The 22,761-nt window shown below is 39.7% G+C and overlaps 3 protein-coding genes across 15 annotated transcripts in view; 1 reads left to right on the forward strand and 2 right to left on the reverse strand.

The window, feature by feature from the left end:
- The window catches only part of PIGL (phosphatidylinositol glycan anchor biosynthesis class L), a 679,575-nt gene that overhangs the window by 398,388 nt on the left and 258,426 nt on the right, over positions 1–22,761 (forward strand). The gene's annotated exons all lie outside the window — the stretch shown is intronic.
- Positions 1–22,761, reverse strand: part of ZSWIM7 (zinc finger SWIM-type containing 7) — a 145,411-nt gene that overhangs the window by 82,060 nt on the left and 40,590 nt on the right. Inside the window, exon 1 of one of the 2 annotated variants that reach the window (XM_050763493.1) lies at positions 19,776–19,779. The exons of the other annotated variant lie outside the window; for it this stretch is intronic. The gene's annotated coding sequence lies outside the window, so the exon portion shown is untranslated. Of the gene's footprint in view, positions 1–19,775; positions 19,780–22,761 lie in introns of those variants that run through there. 2 annotated transcript variants of the gene reach the window in all.
- The window catches only part of NCOR1 (nuclear receptor corepressor 1), a 188,758-nt gene that overhangs the window by 27,752 nt on the left and 138,245 nt on the right, over positions 1–22,761 (reverse strand). For 10 of the 12 annotated variants that reach the window (XM_050763372.1, XM_050763371.1, XM_050763368.1 and 7 more), the window contains 14 exons: positions 19,911–20,079; positions 18,138–18,278; positions 16,903–16,986; positions 16,170–16,426; positions 14,922–15,282; positions 12,710–12,937; positions 10,271–10,480; positions 9,639–9,788; positions 8,828–8,953; positions 5,285–5,450; positions 4,585–5,078; positions 1,674–1,802; positions 1,119–1,276; positions 728–951 (listed from right to left, as the gene is read on the reverse strand). In XM_050763372.1, coding sequence (XP_050619329.1) covers positions 728–951; positions 1,119–1,276; positions 1,674–1,802; positions 4,585–5,078; positions 5,285–5,450; positions 8,828–8,953; positions 9,639–9,788; positions 10,271–10,480; positions 12,710–12,937; positions 14,922–15,282; positions 16,170–16,426; positions 16,903–16,986; positions 18,138–18,278; positions 19,911–20,079 — 2,897 coding nt within the window. The remainder of the gene's footprint in view (positions 1–727; positions 952–1,118; positions 1,277–1,673; positions 1,803–4,584; positions 5,079–5,284; positions 5,451–8,827; positions 8,954–9,638; positions 9,789–10,270; positions 10,481–12,709; positions 12,938–14,921; positions 15,283–16,169; positions 16,427–16,902; positions 16,987–18,137; positions 18,279–19,910; positions 20,080–22,761) is intronic. The other 2 variants (XM_050763376.1, XM_050763375.1) reach the window with 1 other exon arrangement.

The following is a 22,761-nucleotide window of genomic DNA, read 5'->3' on the forward strand; positions in this document are numbered from 1 at the left end:
GAGAGCCCTGGCATATAACATGTTTCCACTCATGGTGCCACTATTGGCTTCCCTTTCCTTTATTTAATGTCACCTTAAAATATATACGTGTGTGTGTATATATATGTGTGTGTATAGATATACACTGACAGAAGTCTAAGGACTAGAATAAAATATAAATGCAGAAGCAAACAACCTATATATATATATAGATAGATAGACAGTTTTGTTTTGTTTAAGTTTTTTTTTTGTACAGATGAGATCTCACTATGTTGCCCAGGCTGGTCTCAAATTCCTGGGCTCAAGCAATCCTCCTACCTCAGCCTCCCAAAGTGCTGGCATTATAGGTATAAGCCACTGTGCCTGGTCGATATCACCTTCTTAAACTTCTACTGATGCTGACCCAGTAGAAACCACTGAGACAGATAAATATGAGAGGTATTATTAGGAAGGACCACTGAAGTGTCCCTAAACCACTACCAAACTACACATTCTTCTTAACTGTCTTTACAAACCAACCAACAGAACATAATCATCTTTTGAATATATATTAAAAAGACATAGTACCAGATGCCAAGACAGTGGACATTCTAAGAATAATATTCAGGGGAACAAAGCTCATTTACACTTTCCAGGGATTAAAGGCAAATGAACTTTAGTTGTGAGAAACAAATTCCTTATCCTGTAGATATATTCCATTTGTTTTACTGTTGGGAAATTTATATATAATTTGGAATAAAGATCATACCTTCCCCTGGATTTGTCCACAAGATTTTCTGGAGAGACCCTTGAACCTGGTCTTTGATGATGGACAGACTGAACCTGGGATTCTGGGCTGTAACGATTTGACGTTTTAGTCCTCACAGGTGTAGACACCAAAGCAGATGGTGAGTTCTGGAATGTAGAAGTAGGAGGCTGCTGGGGAGTCTGTGAGGAAACTTGATTTCTAGCAAAATCTTGTGTGATAATTTGCTGTGAATGAGAAAAGAAGGAAGTGGGAAAATTCATTGAGTACTTGCAAAAAAAAAAAGTATTAAGAAATCTAGATATCTTTATTATAAATTTCTTTTTCTATATGAAATCTGCTTTCCCCATGATCAAAAAAGAAAATCAGCTAATAAGAATAATGAAAAACTTACACAGATGTGATCAGCAAGTGTGATCAGCCGATGAGTCCTGGGCACTTGCCCCATTCCCTCTGCCTGTGAAGAAGGGGGCAGCTGTTGCTGGGGAGACGGTGATTCCTGCTGTGGTCGATAGTGATGTAATGGTCCTTCATACTGTCTGGTAGCATCGTCTAGTAGAGAACACATAGATGTCTTACTCCAGGAATGTCTGTGCCTTTCACTCATTATCAAAGATTAAATATAATTCAGAAGAACACATGAAAGGATGTGGTACACAGCTCCAAACAAAAAACTTATCTTAATTTTGGAAAAAAAAATTATTCACCAACAGAAGTCTGAGGACTAGAACAAAATATAAATGCAGAAGCAAACAAAATTAATATAAACTATTTTCTGTATCATTAAAAAATAAAAAAGAATCGATAGCTGTTTCTAAAGCAGGCTCATGTAAGATAACCCTAAAATAAACAAAACAAGTTAATTCTTACCATGGTCTAGACAGATAATTAGAAGCAAATGATAAATGTAAATATGAAAACATGTAAATGGTAGCTTAAGAAGACATACTTTCGGCTTGATTTGCCTTAACCACCTCTGGCTGATAGGTCTGCAGTTTTTCCTGGGGTGGCGCAGGTGAGCTGGCAGGACTTATCACCTCAATAGCATCGCTAGGTGTTTCATACCTGTGAGAAGATACTTTAAGAAAAGAAAATCTTATTTTAAAACTAATCCTGGGAAAAGTTTCTAAAGTCTAAGTTCTTCAAACCTACAGCATATTTTCAATTCTGATCAACCATGTTCAATGGTATTCCAGGTTAATGAGGGTTTTCTGAAGTTTTATGAGCTTTAAGACATTTTAGGCCAGGTGCAGTGGCTCACACCTGTAATCCCAGCACTTTGGGAGGCCGAGGCAGGTGGGTCACCTGAGGTCGGGGGTTTGAGACCAGCCTGACCAACGTGGAGAAACCCTGTCTCTACTAAAAAAATACAAAATTAGTCAGGCGTGGTGGCTCATGCCTGTAATCCCAGCTACTCGGGAGGCTGAGGCAGGAGAATCGCTTGAACCCGGGAGGCAGAGGTTGTGGTGAGCTGAGATTGCGCCATTGCACTCCATCCTGGGCAACGAGAGCGAAACTCCGTCTCAAAAAAAAAAAAAAGACACGTTTTAAAGCACAATAATAAACACTGGAATGAGGCAGAACAGAGAACAGATTTATGATATTTTTCCTGGGAGCTGGAAAAGAAATCACCAGGGAAACATTTATGGAAAGAGGTTAATAAACAAATAAGGGAGTAGATCTCAATAACTGATTCCAATAATTCCAATTCTGTGGGACATTCCGTTCTTAGAAAAACGCTGAGGCTATAAAGCTGCTTCATTCACTACCATGATGATTTTAAAGCTATGGATTATATAACACTATATATAATGATTTTCTCAAATAACTGGAGTATTGCTAACAAAAGTTACTCCAAATATTAATAATATTTTTGCACTGTGTTACATTGTGAAAATAACCAGAAATGGTACAGAATGTCTGAAGGGAAGTATATTCCCAGAAAGGGAGGATGTCAACCAACTCTGGAGGATACCCACATCAAAAAGGACCTCCTCTAAGACGCAGTTCTCAAGTAAACAGAGGGGCTGTGCAGTGGGGCTAACAGGCAGCTTTTCACAGTCCTGCCATGGCCTCAGAGCTGACAGTTGAGAGCAGATGTAACCACCTATTCAGGAACCTCTGAATTCAGAGGGCTCTTCACATCTACAAACTACACTATAGAATCTGAGAGCACTGTCAGAGCCCCAAAGGGTACATGGCCCTGGCTGGACACAGACGCAGCAGGTGGGAATGAACCCTGCTCCCTAGCCACCAGCTGCTCCTCTGGTACTCAACAGTCCTTCCTATCCCCACCAGGTCATGGAAACTGCAGCTACCTGGGTTCTAGTACACTTAGGAGATTGGAAACTTGATAAATGGGACAGAAATGATCATTGAGAAACTAAAATAAATCACTATATTCTAAGAAGTTTACAGCAATTTGTGACTTTTGTATCCACTGTTACTCATCACTGGTTATGTATTCACATCCTAAATCTGCTTACAACTTCCAATATTCACGCAGTAGAAAGTCTGATTCCGAACTGTGTTCACATTGCTCTTGAAGCCTTAAGGGGCAAGACTACATGGCAACGGACTTCACCTTCAGGATGAGGGGGGCTCTCAAGAGTCAAACTGAAAGCCACACTGAAGAACTGTACATAGCCTTTGGACATCATGGAATTCACTGACCAGTGATAAAAATGATAACCACACACAGAGACATGGACACTCAGAAAAGATGAGCTATTTTCAAACCTTCTGAAAATCAAATTCCTACAGCAAGGTTTGGTTTGTGATGCAAACTGAAAAGAAATGTTTAATCCAATGATTAAGGAACCCATGTGCTATACCATTCAATAAGCCCAGGTGGGATCTCCCAGTGTGCTGGCGACTTCCCTTCAAAAGACCTATTCATACAACTATAGAGTATCTCTTTCTCAGTGAGCAATTTTCTGCATGCAGAAAATCTATATTGCAGATTTTCCTAATCTCAGGCTAAAAGAAGTCTTTTGTCTACACAACACTACCCTCTCTCTCTAAAAGCCTCAGCAATGGGGTAGATGTGACCTAAACAAATTATAATTAAGCTAGTGGATACTTAGAGATCAAAAGAACTGCACATTGCATTCTGGAGCATAAGAAATCATTTTTTTTCATGATCTCTAACTCTACTGAATTTATTCAATGGATATAACAGAAAGATGACTATATATGATTAAATTACTTCCAGTGTTAGCAGATGCTTATTTAAATACTTGCTTGTTCTTTCTACAATTCCACATAGAATTGAGGCAATAGTTTAAAAGAAAATTTAAAAAGTAACTTTTCTAGCATTTTAATGTAGACCTGTGAATTTCAAGATTTGCAGGTTAGCCATCACAATGACTAACCAGACTTGAACAAAATCCAACTTGCAAAAAAGATGCAATATAAATACCAATCACCAGTAATAGGTAGTCTCACTTTTAAAAATCTGTGTCTTAGAAAAAGGATATTAGAGGCTTTGGGGTATTGGCATAAATACAGAACCATGTCCTAGCAAATGCTTCCTGAGAAATTATACCTCAGTAGCACAGAGCCTGGAGATATATCCACTACCTTTCAGATGCCTAAATATGTTAATAAGGTCTGCCTTCTACTTTCTAAATTTAATTACATAAATGATACAGTTTTCTTGTGGAAAATACATTGATAGGCTTATATGTAGGAAACTGGGATATTTAAATAATCATAAAAACAGCAGAAGATACATTTTTGCATTACATTTACTATCAAGCATTAGGATTTTTAAATACCATATAGTTCTACTTGACCTAAAGAATAAAGTAATTCTTTACTCAGACATCACATTGTGAAACTCAGATTGAGATACATACAGCTACTAGAAGAGTCTGAACTTTGAGAGCCACGTTCCCTCGCATCCTTGTCCGAGGCAATTTGCCGGGTGATGATCACGTCTATGAAGTTAGCTGCAGTAATGGTAGTCTTCCCTCGGGTCCTTAGCTCTTCCTCATATCTGGATTTTGGAGGAGGCCCTTTATCTTTCCCAGCCTCAGAATAAACTACTGAAGAATGAGGCTGGGGCTTGCCACTTGGAAAGGCTGAAGAAGTGTATAAACACTGAACAGATCTCTTCTCCACCTCCAGGGTTTTCTGCTCTAGCTGCTGCTGTTCACTAACTGCTGCTGACCTGCTTCTCAAATTTTCTTCTAACCTGGCAGCTTCATGCTTACTCTCTTTTGTTTTGGACACATCCATCTGGGGTGCAGAAGCTGCAGCATCCACAAGAGCAGCCAGGGCATCCGCAGCAGTGTTGTAACGGGAGGCTGGCAGGCCTTGGCTTATTGAAGGGCCCCCAGCAGGCAGTGGCCTGTAAATAAAACCAAATCACAGCTCTGTGAAGGGAAGACCATTTGCTGGGAATGTGGTGGGGAGATGGAAGGACAAACTGCAACAACAAAAAAGGCTTCGTGGCACGGGCAGAAAAGCATGACTATACTTAGACTATTGCAGTCACAAATTTTAAAATGAATATACAAGAGACATTTTTTGTCAAAATATGTACAAGAGACTGACATGATTCGTAGCTGAGCAGTTGGATCCAAAGGTGTGATTACACTGGTTCCATTGGTTCCTTGGAAAACACTGGGTCTCTGTTGCAACATGGTCTCCTGAGTTCTTACTGAAGGCGAAGGGGAGCGAACATATCCATGACTGCCAGGTCGGCCAGGCTGTTCTGAGCCTGCAGAGGTGAAAAAGAAAAAAGAAAAAAAGACATAAGGAGGAAGCTACAGATAAAAGGAAGCAATGCTTATGGATTGTTTATTTTTTTATTTTTTATTTTTTTTTTGAGACGGAGTCTAGCTCTGTTGCCCAGGCTGGAGTGCAGTGGCACAATCTCGGCTCACTGCAAGCTCCACCTCCTGGGTTCACGCCATTCTCCTGCCTCAGCCTCCCGAGTAGCTGGGACTACAGGCGCCCGCCACCTCGCCTGGCTAGTTTTTTTGTATTTTTTTAAGTAGAGACGGGGTTTCACTGTGTTAGCCAGGATGGTCTCGATCTCCTGACCTCGTGATCCGCCCGTCTCGGCCTCCCAAAGTGCTAGGATTACAGGCGTGAGCTACCGCGCCCGGCCGGATTGTTTATTTCCTAATATACCTAAATAGAAAAAAGGAAAACAAGACAAGAAACTTGATAGTCTACTTTCTGGCCTTTCCAGAAATATGTTCTAAAAGTTTCCAAATAAAGATGCAATAAAACCGCAGCAGTAACTTGAAACAAAACGTCAGCCATCATTTACTGTCATTTCCATTTCTCTGATAAATTTCAATCTTGATCCCAGAAATAAAACAGCACCAACAAGAAGTACTACTACAAATCATATAAGTTCATCTTTCAGAGTCTTCCTCAAACTCCAGTCTGTACATGATTTCCAAAATCTAATCAGGCACAACTTTCTAAGCATCATAATGAAAATAATATACCACTGCTACACTAGGGTTTGAGACTGTTTCATTCAACCACAGTTTGCCCTGCTTCATTTCTTCACTGTCCCCTTCACAGGTGACTCTTTCTCTCAGCAAGCTCTCTTTTGAAATGAAATCATTCACATTATCCTCCCACATAAAACTTGGCTCCCACAATTACACTTCTACAATATTTGGTATGTTTTTGTTCACTTAACTCTAACTCTCCCATAACAAAGTCAGAGCTTGGACTTGGTCAGAACTACTTCACGCAGAGGATTTTGAACTCTCAAATCCCTCCCCAATCACTTTCCTCTTGACCTCGTCTTGTTCTGTGCCTTCACTCCAACCTTCTAACCTGCTCACTGGCTTCATAACAGCTAGCCGTTTTAGCACACACCACTCTTCTCACACACACCACCACCTCAGCCAGGCTTCTCAGCAGTTTTCTCCCTTCTAACCATTCATCAGCTTATATGAATATTTATTTTTTAATTAAATTTAAAAAATTTTAAGAGACAGCATCACACTCTGTTACCCAGGGCACTCCACAGCTCACTGCAGCCTCAAACTCCTGGCTTCAAGGGATCATCCCACTTCAGCCTCCTGAGTAGCTAGGACTACAGGTGCACAGCACCGCTCCTGGCTAATTTATATATATATATTTTAGAGACAGGGTATCACTATGCTGCTGAGGCTGGTCTTGAATTCCCGGCCTCAAGCAATCCTCCTGCCTCAGCCTCCTGAGTAGCTGGGATTACAGGCATGAGCCACCATGCCCAGCTTATCTAACTATTTCTATGGGATATATATTCCTAGATGTGAATTACTAGATGGAAGAGTATTTAAAATTTCTATCTCCACAGAGGCTACACCATTTACACTGCCATTGCCAACATGAGTATCTGTTTCTGCAGAAACTCCAACACAATATTTATCAACTTTCTTACATGTCTGATGCAGAGAAATGGTATCTTTGTGCCTTAAATATAAATTTTGTTCATCAGTAGGATCACAAACATTTTAAAAATCTGGTCTCTACCAAAGTTATGTATTATTTGTATGAGGGTTTCTTAAACAATTTTCTATGTTTTATGCAATTAACATGGAATCAATATTACTGTTCTGCCTTACAATTCATTAAAGCACTTCCTATAGTCAAATTCTTAGTGATTTTTATTGTACACAGATAAAGGTATTTAGATAATCTTACTTTACATAGATTATACAAGATCTTCTGGGTGACACAGTTATAGCTAAATGTGTTTGAGCTTTGTAACCACTGAATTATTTAACTCCTCAGAAATATTACTGGATCAAATATGATGACTATCTTTTGGGCTCCTTCCATACATTGCCATTCATATTGATTTCAAAGGTTTGTTTCCTATGGCAGTATCAATGTGACAACCTTCTGCCACTGTGCCCTTTGGTTCTGTACCTAACTCTCTGACACGTTTCTGCTTCCTTTTGCCCCGACCTAGATCGACTCTCCTGGTAATATCTAAAGACTGACCTACACTTCTTTTCACACTCTTGCCCCTTGGAAATCTCATTCAAGCCAGAGCTTCAGCTCTTGCAGGTGACTACTAAATCAGTATCTCCAAGCTCTGTCTTTTCTTCTGAGTACCAGATCAGAGTATCTGACAATACACACATGGTCAATGATTTGATTTAAGTAAAAGAACTGAAAAGAGCAAGTATAGCATGGATAAAAAAGATTCCCCATGGACACATGAGAGGCTGGGCATCCCAAATCCAAGTCAGAAATGCTCCAATATCCAAAACTTTTTAGCTGACATGACACTCAAAGTAAACAGTCACTGGAGCACTTCAAATTTCATTATTTTTGGATTAGCAATGTCCAACTGGCATAATGCCAATATTCCAAAATCCGAAAAAATCCTGGTTCCAAGCATTTGGGATATTCAACCTGGATGTCTAAAATCATTACATCTTTGCTTTCACTCATCATGCTCTATCTTTATTGCAGACTAATCTTGTTCCTCGTCTCTTTCTCACTCCCCATATCTAGTTAAGTCCCTTTGAGTCTACAGTGATATTCTTCCCAGCAGTTCTTTTCTGGCCATTCCCAGTGTAAAGTATTCCAGGCCACCATTAGGATGCATATGAACTATTGACAGTCTCACTGGCCTTCTGGAACCAGCCATACCCACCCTTCAGGGTTTTAATCCGCCTATTCCACTCATATGTAAATGTACCTCTGATCATGTCACCTGCCTCCTGGACACAACATTTCATTGTAATTCAAGATGCTACACAAGCTGCTAACTGTATTTTCCATTCCTCCTCTAAACTCAAGCTCAAAAACACCTTCATATCCAGGAGATTTTGCTAGGGCTGTTCTTTCAGCCTTGAAAGCTCTGTGACCAATATCTTCAGGCCCCCGCAGTCCACTGTTTGCACCAAATAAAAATGATAGCTTCATCATGAAAACATTTTTCCGTGTAAAATCCATGTTTCCACCATCTCAGCTGTTACAGCACTTTCACCTGTTTTTCACTTGGGGCCTGTAAAAACGATGTCTTAGAATTTTTGTTTGCATCAAAAATTTTTGTGTGCAGCATTAAACACAGAGTACAAGACTGCTAAGATGTGTCCAGAGAATGGAAGAGCAGTGCCTTTCACTGACCTGGCCGCAGGTAGAGGTCGGAGGAAGCTGCAGCAATCCGTTCCCGCTCCCGCTCCTTCTCCCGCTCCCGCTCCCGTTCCCGTTCCCTCTCGGCGCTTGCAGCAGCTGCAAGGTGTGTTGGGTGTCCTGTAAAACATAAACCTGCAGCTTAAAGATAAAAATATCAACTGACTGAGTATATCAAACAATTCTGAAATTCCAAGTGACTGAAAATTTTTCACAAAGCTTCAAATTTAGGATATAAGAAGCTTCTTTTGGCCAGGTGCAGTGGCTCACACCTATAATCCCAGTACTTCAGGAGGCCAAGGCAGGTGGATCACCGGAGGCCAGGAGTTTGAGACCAGCCTGGGCAACATAGTGAGACCCTGTCTCTACTAAAAACACACAAAAACTTAGCCAGGTGTGGTGGCGCACACCTGTAATCCCAGCTACTCCAGAGGCTGAGGCATGAGAATCTCTTGAACCCGGGAGATGGAGGTTGCAGTGAGCTGAGATCACACCACTGCGCTCCAGCCTGGGCAACGGAGCCAGACTCTGTCTCCAAAACAAACAAAAAAAAGACAAGACAAGAAAACAGAAAAAGGAGTTTGTTTTATTAAGAGTCCTGGATAAGAACTGAAGCATAACATAAGCTTTTAAGGCATTTCTAAGGTATCTAGTGACAGTTGGCACATAAGAACTACTATTAAATGTTAAAAGAAAAACAAGAAACCAAAGAAAGGAAAATTGCCCTAAATACCTTAAAAGACTATGTTGTAAAAACATAAACACAATGGTTCTATTAGAGAGGTGTGTGACTGTAGAATCTTACCTGGAGACATGGAAGCAGAGTTGTATGGCCTGGGAGGGAAAGTAATCTGCGTACCAGGAATATAAGTGATTCTGTCCATGGGAGGAGTGCTTGTTCCCCCTGGATGAGGCACTAAAATTGTTGGAGGCATATTGGTCAGGTCAATGATTCCTATCCAAAAGACAAATACAATTTATGTTAAGTGTTATTCTAAAGGTACAGAACCATACATGACTTTTGGATTTTGTCTATCTCTGTGAATCAAGGATAATTTGTATATAATATAAATAAAAATGTTTACTATCATCATTACTTTTTAAAACATTCTTTAACTCTCAAGAAGGATATTAAAGACTCTACTTCATATTAGTAACCTCAAAGTATGGGGAGATTAAAGAGACAGAGAAATTTGTAAAACATGGATTACAAATACTCAGCACAAGGATTTGGTTTAACTAAACCAAAATTTCAGTATTCACCAAAACACCTTCTCTCAATGTATGTCTCGGGGCTAAAAAGTCTATGGGAAGAAGGATACAGTGTTCTTTTCTTTCTTTCTTCCCATCATTCATTCAACAAGTATTTATCGAGTACCTAAGAAACACTGGGTAAACATAAATATTCTATGAATTCTGAAATGCAAAGACACACACCTCTCGTTGCTGGGTATGGGAGACCCAGTGGCTGCTCTCTTGGGGAGAGTCCTCTGGCCACATCTGGACGCAAGTTCACTTGCATCTGTTGTGAGGTAATGTAATCATTTAAGATTGTCTGTCTTGTGTTCTCCATTGCGTAAAGCTGATACTGACTTGGGTAACCTGGAGTTGGTGAAAGCTGTCTCTGAAACAGGTAAGCAGCCGCTGCTGATTGAGAGAATGAAAGAAAGGCACTGAGTTTTGTCCTGGCTGAAATGCATTTGCTAAACACCATCTACAAAAGAGTAGAGAAAAATCATGTGCTGAGCTAGTGCACATGGAACTTTTACTTAGTTATAAGGATTAAGGTGGATTTATTTTAGACCTTGATATATTAGCAGTATCACTTCTAATTCATTCTAATGTCTGAGAAGTAATGGAAAAAGGGGAAGGATAACAGTAGCTAAAAACTACTCAAGTACTTTTACTTTCAATCTTTGACATGTAACTTTATTATATTTTTACCTGCCATCTGCAAGAGTTGTGTTTGAAAACAGAATTGTTTTTACAGTACTGATCATCCAATACAACCAACAGAAATGTATACGAAAACACTTTATGGCAATCAGTAACTTTACTCTCCAGGGGGTGAAAATGATTATAGACTATAAGCATTTAATTAGCCCATGTGTTTGGAGCAGACTGGCAAACTTTTGACATAAAGGGCCAAATGGTAAATATATTTTAGGCTTTGTGGGCCTTTTCGTATCTGTCACAGCTACTCAACTCTGACACTGTAGCACAAAAAGAGCTACAGGAAAAAAGAATAAATGGTGTGGCTGTGTCCTAATAAAACTTTATTTACAAACACAAGAGGCAACAGGATTTGGCTAAAAAGCTGTAGTTTTTCGCAACCCCTAGGTGACAGAATGACACAAGACACATGACACGAGGAAGGCGTAAGGTGTGGTAAAAAGTAGAAGATAATGTCTCTCTCCTCGAAACATTATAATCCAGCTCAGGCTCAAAAACAAGCAAATGAAACCATTACAAAATGAAGACTATGATAAACACTAAATAGAAACTAGAAACATTCCATTTTGTCTGAGAACCGGAGTGACCTATTTTATATGTATATGTTCTCCCTAGAAAAACAAATAACATGTTTTCTGGAATATTTGCTTCCCCTTCATCTAGAAGCTAGGTAAGTCTGTCAGCTGACACAATCTGGGACACAGTGCCCTAAGTAATAGGTATTGGGCTCCTCTGAAACAGTGTTGTCAAATGACACATACTTTGATGACACTTACACAGCTTTTAGATAAAACATTTCCCACAGGTACTTTGCTATTATGAAATGTAAATAACCCTTAGAATTCTTACTTTTAAAATTTAGCATACTGATAATGAAAAATTCTTCCCTAAGGACCAAAGTGAGGCACAAGTATTCTGTGTTCTAATTTGCACCTGAAGGATATAAGTAATAAGCAAAGCAAAGAGTTTAGGCCAGAGAAGAGGTCTGAGCAGAAAACACATGTGTGACTGGGCTCAGCCAATAGCGGCAAGGAAGAGCAAGGACTGCACCCTGGGAGGACAAGGTGCAGCCGCTGGTCCTGCAGATTATAACAGCCCAGCCGAGCCTCTCTGTACCAACCAATGGGACTGCTCCCCTCCCCTCCCTATGTAAAACACAGTGCCCTCTGCCCAGCACAGACTGCTCTCTAGAAACCTGCACATGTCTGCACCTATCAGATTCTGTCTACCAACGTCAGTGGTGTTCTAAAGTTTCTTCCAGCTGTACTTGTTACTAGAATTATGGACCTTAATGACATAATTTGTAAATCAAAGAAGAATGAAGAGTGGTTTCTCTGAAAACTAAGTTAATAGCTTTGGAAAGACTTGATACAGAAGTTGAATCAGGTGTGGACCAGACAACTTTAAAAGGCTGGAAAAAAATCTAGAAGGATTCTGTATTTAGATTGCTTGGAAGTGTCTTTACTTGGAAATTCTAGCTTTACTTAAAAAAAGAAACACCTGGAAATGTGAATTTCTTTTATATAAGACAGTGAGCTTTAATCAATCGTTGTTGAAAAAGCCTTGGCCTTAGATCAGAGTACTGGTAAATGAACATCTATGCTGTAAGTTAACACGTTTAAGGTATGCCCCTGTCATTTAAAAATAATTATTCACATTAACCCACATTTTCAATTAGCTTCACCAAGTGCCATAAGAGAGCTTTTCATATACTATTATTTTTAGTTCTTTACTGGGTGCTGATAAGATTTTATTTCTTGATCTGGGTGCTGGTAACATGGGGGAATTTAGTTTGTGAAAATTCACTGAGCTGTACATTAATGGTACTTGCAATTGTACTGTATTATACAACAACAGAAAGCTGAAAAGGCATACAGGTGGCATATTTATTTGCCATAAATTATCACTATATTTCATGTTTACCAGGATCCAAAGCCCTGTGAAAAGGCATGGCTGGATCCAAGTGCGTGGGCAGGTGGCTCCGATAAACCTCTCCTGCAGCGCTGCCTCTGTGATGGGGATCAAACGGACTGTGGCTCACGACAGGGTCCACCCCAGGCACTGGAGACTTCGCTGGGATACTTTCCCTCTGCGTAGGGGTCAGTGTCGATTTCCTTTCATGATTGGTAGACTTGTTAGAAGAAATTGTAACTGGAAAAAAAGAGCCAATGCCACAAGTTCTTAAGAAACTTGCAAAGTATGATAATATTTGTCCATTTCTCAACCATTCAAATACAGACTATATTCATGTATTTGGATCTTCTCTTTCCCCTCAACATTTAACATTCAATATTGCAAAATATGAAAATGGAAACAACTAGTAGAAACTTGAGATTTGGAGAGTACTGTCACCTTTTGGATCACAGCACCAGTATTTTACCACCTTATGTAACATTAAAAATAAAATTCAATACTCTTCTTTAAATCTCATTATGAATGATTGTTTTTTGTATGACTTTAACATTCTAAATTCTTTTGTCCCCACATGTAGTAAACTTCAGTTTTCTCATTGCCTGTGTTAATGCAACTTCCTTACTACTCATTAATCACAAATTTCACTAATTTTTTCCTTGCTCTGTTCTTCCACAATGACTTTCTCATTACTTCACCAACATCTATCTCCTCCCTACTCCAGCCTCTCCTCTTTTAAATTATGTTATTCAGAGTGTTCAGACTGTCCCACCAATAACTATATATTCGAACACTTACTAGCCATCACCCTCAATTTTTTTTTTTTTTTTTTTTTGAGATGGAGTCTCGCTCTGTCGCCCAGGCTGTAGTGCAGTGGCGTGATCTCGGCTCACTGCAGTCTATACCTCCTGGGTTCAAGCAATTCTCCTGCCTCAGCCTCCCGAGTAACTGGGACTACAGGAGCACGCCACCATGCCAGGCTAATTTTTTTTGTATTTCTAGTAAAGACGGGGTTTTACCATGGCCTCCCAAAATGCTGGGATTACAGGTGTGAGCCACCGCACCCAGCCACCCTCAATTTTTTTAACTGTGGTGAAATATACATAACATAAAATTTACAATTTTAGCCATTTTAAAGGGTACAATTCACAGTGGCATTAAGTACAATGCATGAGGGTTGTGTAACCATTACATCTAAATACTAATATTTTGATACTATAAACTTTACCACAAACAAATCTGCCTGCCCAAAGAAAGAAATCACACTGGTTTGTCACATCCCCTTCCAAGTCCCATTGTGCTCAAACATGTAGTGCCCTTCCCTCTGCAGGGCAACTCTCCGTAAGAACTAAAGCTACAAGCATTTGGACTCACCCCCTTATCCCTAACAAGGACTTCCCCTTCTCCTCACTCTGTGCTACGCCTCTCACATCCGCCAAAACACTCTTCTACAGCTCGCAGTGCCCAGCCCAGGATGTAGCATGTGAGCCACCAATAAATTTGTATTATAATAAAAAATGGTAGGTGGATGCATTTTTAAGGGCCTCAGGTTGATTCAGGGACCACTTGGTAAAAATCACTTCTCAACTGATGTAGCTGCCAGCAGCATGGGGTTATAGTGATAACAATGATAACGACAGTAACACCAACAGTTTAATTCACATTTATCGAGCCCTTCGTAAATACTCAGCACCCTTCTAAGTTCTTTACATGTACTACCTTATTTGATCTTCATAATAATCCAGAGAGGTAGGTCTTAATGTTACATTATGATTTTACAGATCAGGAAACTAAGCTACAAAAAAGCTAAGTAACTCATCTGAGTTTATGCAGTAAGAATGTTAATTCAAGCTTACGCAGTCTTGTTCCAGAGGCTACTTTCAGCTTTCACACCACACTGCCACTGAAGGAACAATGTGAAAACTGACTTCCAGAAAACCTTATGCAATTGGCTGAAAATCCACTCTAAAAATATACTTACTCTACAGCATTTCTGGACTGTGCCGTAATCTGCACTTGATTTAAATATTAGGTATTTTACTTAAATTATGCCTACTTTTAAATTAGTAGCCTTCCATACTCCTAGAATCAAGCATGACCTGCAGATCTTGGGATACTCTAAAGCTAACAATTTGATATTTACTACTTGACAAAGGTTTTTTTGTTTTGTTTTGTTTTTTTAATGCAATAAAAAGGATCAGACCAAGCAACAAAAGTAACATACCATCAGAAGTTCTGTTCATCATGGGTGAGCCTCTGGACATGGTGTTTTGATAACTCACAGGGGTCCTCCGTGCACTGGTGTCATCGTAAATCCCAGGGCTCAGTTGTGCTTTGGGAGCTTCATGCAGTGTGGACCTAAGAACGGAGGGGCCAGAGCTTACCACTGACGTGTGCCGGGAACGCACGGGTTCGCCTGCTTTCACATCCTCATATTTTCCCCGTTCTACCACTTTTATGTTCTCTGGCACAATTTCCAGCGGAGGCATTCCACGGGATAGTTTGCTAGGCCCCGTGATTAAGGATTTGACATTGTGTTTGATGGCAGATTGACCTGAGTTGTTGTCAAACTTTATTGGTGTGCCCTAAAGGGAAAGAAACAAACATTACAGGTGGCAAAGTCATCTGGCTACTTTTCTATCTCAGGTCTACGTCTGGCCCATGGCAGTTACAGTTCACTGTGGTGACCTTTTTTTTGTCTGCTGGACATCTCAATCACAACCCCACTGATCCCAAGCTGCATACTTTCCCACATTCCACACTCCATGCTATGGACACAAGAAAACTTGATGATAAGAAGTACGCAAGGCCAGGCGCCATGGCTCACACCTATAATCCCAGCACTTTGGGAGGCTGAAGCGGGCATATCACCTGAGGTCGGGAGTTCGAGACCAGCCTGACCAACATGGAGAAACCCCATCTCTACTAAAAATACAAAATTAGCCGGGCGTGGTGGCGGGCACCTATAATCTCAGCAACCCAGGAGGCTGGGGCAGGAGAATCGCTTGAACCCAGGAAGGAGAGGTTGCAGTGAGCCGAGATAGTGCCATTACACAAAGGCCAAGTGCGGTGGCTCACACCTGTGATCCCACACTTTGAGATGCTGAGGTGGGCAGATCACTTGAGCTCAGGAGTTCAAGACCAGCCTTGGCAACATGGCAAAGCCCTGTCTCTACAAAAATACAAAAATTCTGGGTGTGGTGGTACATGCCTGTAGTCCTAGCTACTTGGAAGGCTGAGGTGGGAGGACTGCTTGAGCCCAGGAGGTTAAGGCTATAGTGAGCTGTGATCATACCACTGCACTCCAGCCTGGTCCACAGAGCCAAAAAAAAAAAAAAAAAGGTACAGGAAACTTTCACGTTTACTTCCAGGAGGTCTGACATCGTAAGAACCACTTATAATTATTAAGTCACACTTTTTAAAATGTTCCATAAATATCAGTTACTGACAAAAAGAGCCAAAACTTAGTTACCTGGGAAATGGAACCCTCAATTATCGGCCTTGTGCTCTGGACCACTTCTGGAGTTTTCCGACTTTCCTGAGTTAAAATATCTTGCCTTGGAATCTCATGAATGGAGCGCCCCATTTCTTTGATGGTGGTGATGCCATCGTATGGTTTTCCTTTGGTAATGGCGCCCTCAAACGCTCGTATGGGAGGACTTTCCCTTTTAATTTGTTTGGGATATTTCAGGCCATCTTCAAAGCTTTCAGTTGTTGCCCTTGGTGTCCCTTGAAAAAGAGTTCAGGAAACATTAAAATAAAGCTGATGGTTGCACAACAATGCCACGGAACTGTGCATTTAAAAATGGTTAAAATGGTAAATTTTGTTACACATATTTTAACATAATTTAAAATAATGCCTTGACATCTTGTAGTTTCTAATTAATTTTCTATTTACAGTAGATCCTCTAATCAGTATTCATCAATCATTTCTTTAGGGTTGCTCGAGATATAATATTAATGCATCATTCATAATAGTCACAGAATGGTTCTTGCATAATAAAGATATCTCTATATTAAAAGACTAAGCAACTATCATCTTCCAATAAATTATGTAGCTTAGAGGCAGAAAAGTAATAACCAAGACTTTAATACTTCAAAAGGGAAAATATCTTGAAAAGCAGAAATACACTGTAAATTAATGTCAAACTATTTTGCCAGGAAGGCAATTATAAATAAAAATGCAAAACAAGCAGAAAGTTTACCCTGCATTATGGAGCCAGACAATACAGTCCTTTCTTTGAGGTCAGAATGAGGACTCCCCCTGGGTAATGCTCGGCATATCAGCCCTTCCAAAACAAGAAAGCAATCAATTATTCAACATAACATATATGTCAACTCACATATACTGAATGCTGTTCTTAAAGTATATGTTTTTGATAAATGCTCTATGAAGGAAGGAATGTCAATTTAAGTTTGTGAACTATCCAGAAGTAGCTAATAAGACATCACACAGTCCTTTGTAAATATTTTCCTAAATAAAAAATGGCCACCAAAGGCATCTAAATGAAAGGTTAAAAAGGAAAGATACCTTCAAAGTTAAATCTAAAATCCCAACACTTCTTTATCAAGAAGAAAGAAGATATAGGATTGGAAACCATTGCTTAGTTTTGAAATATACTTGCGATAAAGGGAAAACGGGAAATACGGATACCATAAAAATAGGGAAAATGTATTAAATGCAACATGCAAACTGAAACGAAAGAGTTGTAAATAACCTCCTAAGAAGTTTCACATTATTGTTGCTGATAAATATAAATCAAGGGTTAGAAATAACCACACACATTTACAGTGAAAGTGTGTGTGTGTTTTTTTAACAGAGAAAAATACAGCTCTTAGAGAATTACACAGGACTTACCCTGCTTTTAGTATTTCATCTAGCTTAAAATTGGTTGAGGCAGGTTAACATTTAAACAAAGTGGGCCATTAACAAAACAAAATCCTACTGATCCTGTACTGAAGGCATATCACATGAGCAGCACCAGTTCAGACGCCTGCCTCCAACCCTCACACAGTGTTAGGTACGATCCCTTAATTTACAGAGGAAGAAACAGGCTCAGAGGAATTCACCAGGGAAGGGTGAAACTGAAATTTAAATTCATGTCTTTACCCATTACACCACTTTATCCGTCTCACAATTCAAAAAGAAGTTCTCATAACAAATTTTACCTTTTTTAACTCACTTAGCTGAAACAGGAATAATCTGGAAATTGTAAGAGCATTCAAATATGAACATTCTAATAGTAACTTATGACCAATTATGCTTAATTTTTACCTCCTTCCATTGGTATGTGCCACTTTATGTATATAGATATAAAGTTAATATAAATATACATTTCAGGTGGAAATGATAAAAACTGCATACAACTTAATTCAACAATGCAAACTTACTATATAAAATTACATGTATCAAAATAACATTCTGAAAACAGTGCTTTACCCTCCAGCGGTGCTGATACAGGAGACTCCCTCATTGACATCCCTTGCTTTATATTTCCTTCCACTGATTCATAGCTTCTCTTTAAACTGATTTCATGAGCTGTTCTTGGACTCCTAGTCCCTTCTCGGGCATTCTTAATATCTACAGAATACACAAACAAGACTTGCTCAGACAGAGCACATGGTATACAATGTACAGTAAATAGGTTAATTTCATAGTCTATCTTTTAAAAATAATAATATAAAAACTCGTCTTAACCTACAATAAAATCTGTGTGGATGATTCATAAAAATATTTTCATTCATTCAAATACGTTTGTTGATGCCTACTGTGTGCTAGGCATAAGCTAGGCTTGCAGATAAGATTAACAAATTAAATCCCTTTCTGCATGAAACATACCCAACAGTGGTAGGTACAGATTATGTTGTGCAATAAGCTATGAAAGGAGAAGTATAATGTGCTATGAAAATGCTAGGAGAGAAACCTAACACCTCCAGGTTCAGATAAGCCAGCTTAGAGGAAGCAATGTGTAAGCTGAGAATGAAGGATGAATAAGAGTTGTTCAAGTCAAAGGTAATAGAAGGAGAACGTACGGGCAGAATGAACAGTGAACACAAAGACCCCAAGGTGAGACACAGAATGGTACATTAAAAGAACGTAAGCTTGGTAACTGGCTAATGTGTAGAGTGGAGTTGGGAGGAAGAGTGTAGGGGAGGTAAACATAAAAGTGAGAAAGGAAAAATCTGAAGAGTTAAGCTGGAAGCAGCTCCTGGAAGGGTGATAAAGCTAAGGTAGGGGCTTGCAGTTATCTCAAGGGTGATGGAAAAATCAATCAAGGAGTGATGTGGCACACACTTTGAATATGGGTGAGACTGAAGGTAGGGAGATGAGTTAGGTGGCTGCTGAGTTAAAGATGATGGTAAGAGTGGTGAATACAGAGTAATGGATGGATTCTAGACACTTTAGGAAAATGAACAGAAATGGCTTAGTGATTTGGTAGATGTGGAAAGAAACAGAGGTGTGCAGACTTCTGGTTTGGACAACGTACATTAATTATTAATTTCTTAACCCCAAAAACAAAATGTTAATCAAAATATGCCAGACATGTAAAGCAGAGGGAAATAAGAATGTTATCAAGCATTTTGCAGCATTTGGCACTATGTACACACATACTTTATTTCTTTGTATTGGAAGAGAAAATGCATAGCTAATGACTACTCCAAGGTCACAGAGTCAGGTGCAAATAAGAACTCAAACTCAGTCAAAACTTTGGCTAATATTTCTATCACATTTGAGTCATTCTTATAAAATACTACTACTGAGAAAATATAACTTAAGAATACATCTAAAAAATGTACACAGACATTAAAATAGTTTTATTAAAGAGTATTTAATATTCTTATCAAGATTATCAGAGTATTATCTACCCTCTAATTCTTAATTCATAAAACATGAATCTCTTCAAAAGAAAAGTATTCTATTAAAGTTCAACAAAGGCTCTTTACCTAAGCTAAACTGACCACAGTCGATAATCTTAGCTACCACCTATGGGACATTTAATATGAGCTCTGCGTTTTTAATTACTTTTCATTGACTGAGCTGATATTCACAAAATTCTCATGAGACAAGTATTACTAACCCCTTTTACTGAGAGAAAACATAGGCTCAGCAAAGATAAACTGACTTCCAGATAGCAGAAATGTGGGAAAACCCAAGCCTATGTTTTTAGTACATATTGTAATACTGGTTTTGGTACATACATACAATACTTACTATCATATGACAAGATATGTCCACTTTTGCCTTCATAAATAACATGGCCTTTGGATGCAGCTTCCTCTCTGCCTTTCTCAGGACTGCTGTCTTCAATGGGCATTCTAGAAATGGACCCCTTCACCAAAGCCTCTGTTGGTATGCCAGTCTGGGGCAGAGCTGGAGTGCCCTGCCATCAAATCAAGCATCAAATCAAGGAGTAACTCGAGTTTAGGGAAAACACAAGGTGTTCAGAAAACTTACCCTATCACAGAGTCAGGCTAATCTATTGCTTCAAAGAAGAAAGCACACGTACATGAAAGGAAATTACACATTGAATTTTTATCGGCATGAAGACATCCTGTACCTTCATCCTTCAACTCAGCTACGTAACACTTAAAATTATGACAGGTATATTAGGTGAATCAACTTTGCTCCCACCTTCATGTGAGGACTCTATTACAGGACTTAACTCTCAGAAGTTTCTCTTAAGGACTAAAATCAAGTAAATGAAACAGCTTTTATTAGGTTGCTGCAAATGTAATTGCAGTTTTTGCATTGTTGAAATTTGCCGCTTGATACTAGAATACATTCTTAAATAAATGTGGTTATGTTCTTTTTTCGTTTGAATGTAGTTATGCTACATATCATTTTAATGTGCATTTGTCACTTTGTTTTTTTGTTAATGACTTATTACTTGCTGTTTATTTTATATTTATTTTAGACGATGAAAATGATGTTAGACAAAAAGCAAATTCAAGTGATTTTCTTATTCAAGTTCAAAATGGGTCATAAAGCAGCGGAGACAATTCATAACATCAACAACGCATTTGGCCCAGGAACTGTTAACAAGCATACAGTGCAGTGGTGGTTCAAGAAGTTTTGCAAAGGGAAAAAGAGCCTTGAAGATGAGGAGCATATTACCCGGCCATCAGAAGTTGACAACAACCAATTGAGAGCAATCACTGAAGCTGATCCTCTTACGACTACATGAGAAGTTGCCAAAGAACTTAACACCAACCATTCTATGGTTGTTCGGCTTTTGAAGCAAATTGGAAAAATGAAAAAGCTCAGTAAGTGGGTGCCTCGTGAGCTAAGCGAAAATTTTAAAAACTGTCTTTTTGAAGTGTTTTCTCCTATTCTAGGCAACAACAAACCATTTCTCAATCGGATCATGACATCCGATGAAAAGTAGATTTTAAGCTGGGCACGGGGGCTCATGCCTGTAATCCCAGCACTTTGGGAGGCCGAGGTGGGCGGATCATGAGGTCAGGAGATCGAGACCATCCTGGCTAACATGGTGAAACCCCGTCTCTACTAAAAATGCAAAAAATTAGCCGGGCGTGGTAGCGGGCGCCTATAGTCCCAGCCACTCGGGAGGCTGAGGCAGGAGAATGGCGTGAACCCGGGAGGTGGAGCTTGCAGTGAGCCAAGATCGCGCCACTGCACTCCAGCCTGGATGACAGAGTGAGACTCTGTCTCAAAAAAAAGAAAAAAGAAAAAAAGAACAGTAGATTTTATACAAAAACTGGCGACAACTACCTCAGTGGCTGGACTGAGAAGAAGCTCCAAAACACTTCCCAAAGCCAAACTTGCACCAAAAAGAAGCAGTCTGCGTCCAGTCTGAGCCACTACAGCTTTCTGAATCCCCACAATACCATTACATCTGACAAGTATGCTCAGCAAATGAATGAGATGCACTGAAAACTGCAATGCCTGCTGCCAGCACCTGTCAACAGAAATAGCCCAATTCTCCACAACAACACCTGTGTCACACAACCAATGCTTCAAAAATTGAATGAATTGGGCTACGAAGTTTTGCCTCATCTGCCATATTTTCACCTGACCTCTCTCTCTACCACTTATTCAAGCATCTCGACTACTTTATGCAGGGAAAATTCTTCCACAACCAGCAGAATGCTTTCCATGGCTGGGTGTGGGGCTTAGGCCTGTAATCCCAGCACTTTGGGAGGCCGAGACGGGCGGATTACCTGAAGCCAGGAGTTCAAGACTAGCCTGGCCAACATGGCAAAAACCATCTCTACTAAAAATACAAAAATTAGCCAGGCATGGTTGTGCACACCTGTTAATTCCAGCTACTTGGGTGGCTGAGGCAGGAGAATCACTTGAACCCTGGAGGCAGAGGCTGTAGTGAGCTGAGATGGCACCACGGCACTCCATACTCCAGCCTGGGCAACAGAGCAAGAGGAAAGGGAGGGAGGGAGGGAGGGAGGGAGGGAGGGAGGGAGGGAGGAAGGAAGGAAGGAAGGAAGGAAGGAAGGAAGGAAGGAAGGAAGGAAGGAAGGAAGGAAGGAAGGAGCGAGCTTTCCAAGAGTTTGTCGAATCTCGAAGCATGTATTTTTATGTTACAAGAATAAACAAGATTATTTCTCATTGGCAAAAATGTGTGGATTGTAATGGTTCCTATTTTGATAAATAAAGATGTGTTTGAGCCTAGTTGTAATGATTTAAAATTCACAGTCTGAAATCGCATCTTCGCACCAACCTAATATAAATTTTCTAATAAAAATAAGATGATAAAGTAAGTTTTAAATTTAGAGTACTACAACTTTCTCTCAAATTGTGATATGAGGGTCTCTCAAATTGTGATATGAGGGAAAAATAACTTTCAAATATGAAACTGACTACTAGGTTGTTAGGCCGTTGGATGCCTCCGTGTTGTGATACCGATTCAGTTTAGGGCAGGTTATCTACATTTTCACCATCATCAGTCCTCCTCTGGGTTGCCAATGACCATGATTCTTTATACCGTTCCTTTAAGCAGCGAGCCCTTCCTTCAAGGAAAATTGTTCATAGAACCTAATACGTAGAGCATTTTGTAAGAGAGAACAGCTTGCCGTAAAATAGGAGT

The sequence above is a fragment of the Macaca thibetana genome, chromosome 16 (assembly GCF_024542745.1).
Source record: "Macaca thibetana thibetana isolate TM-01 chromosome 16, ASM2454274v1, whole genome shotgun sequence".
NCBI lineage: Eukaryota > Metazoa > Chordata > Mammalia > Primates > Cercopithecidae > Macaca > Macaca thibetana.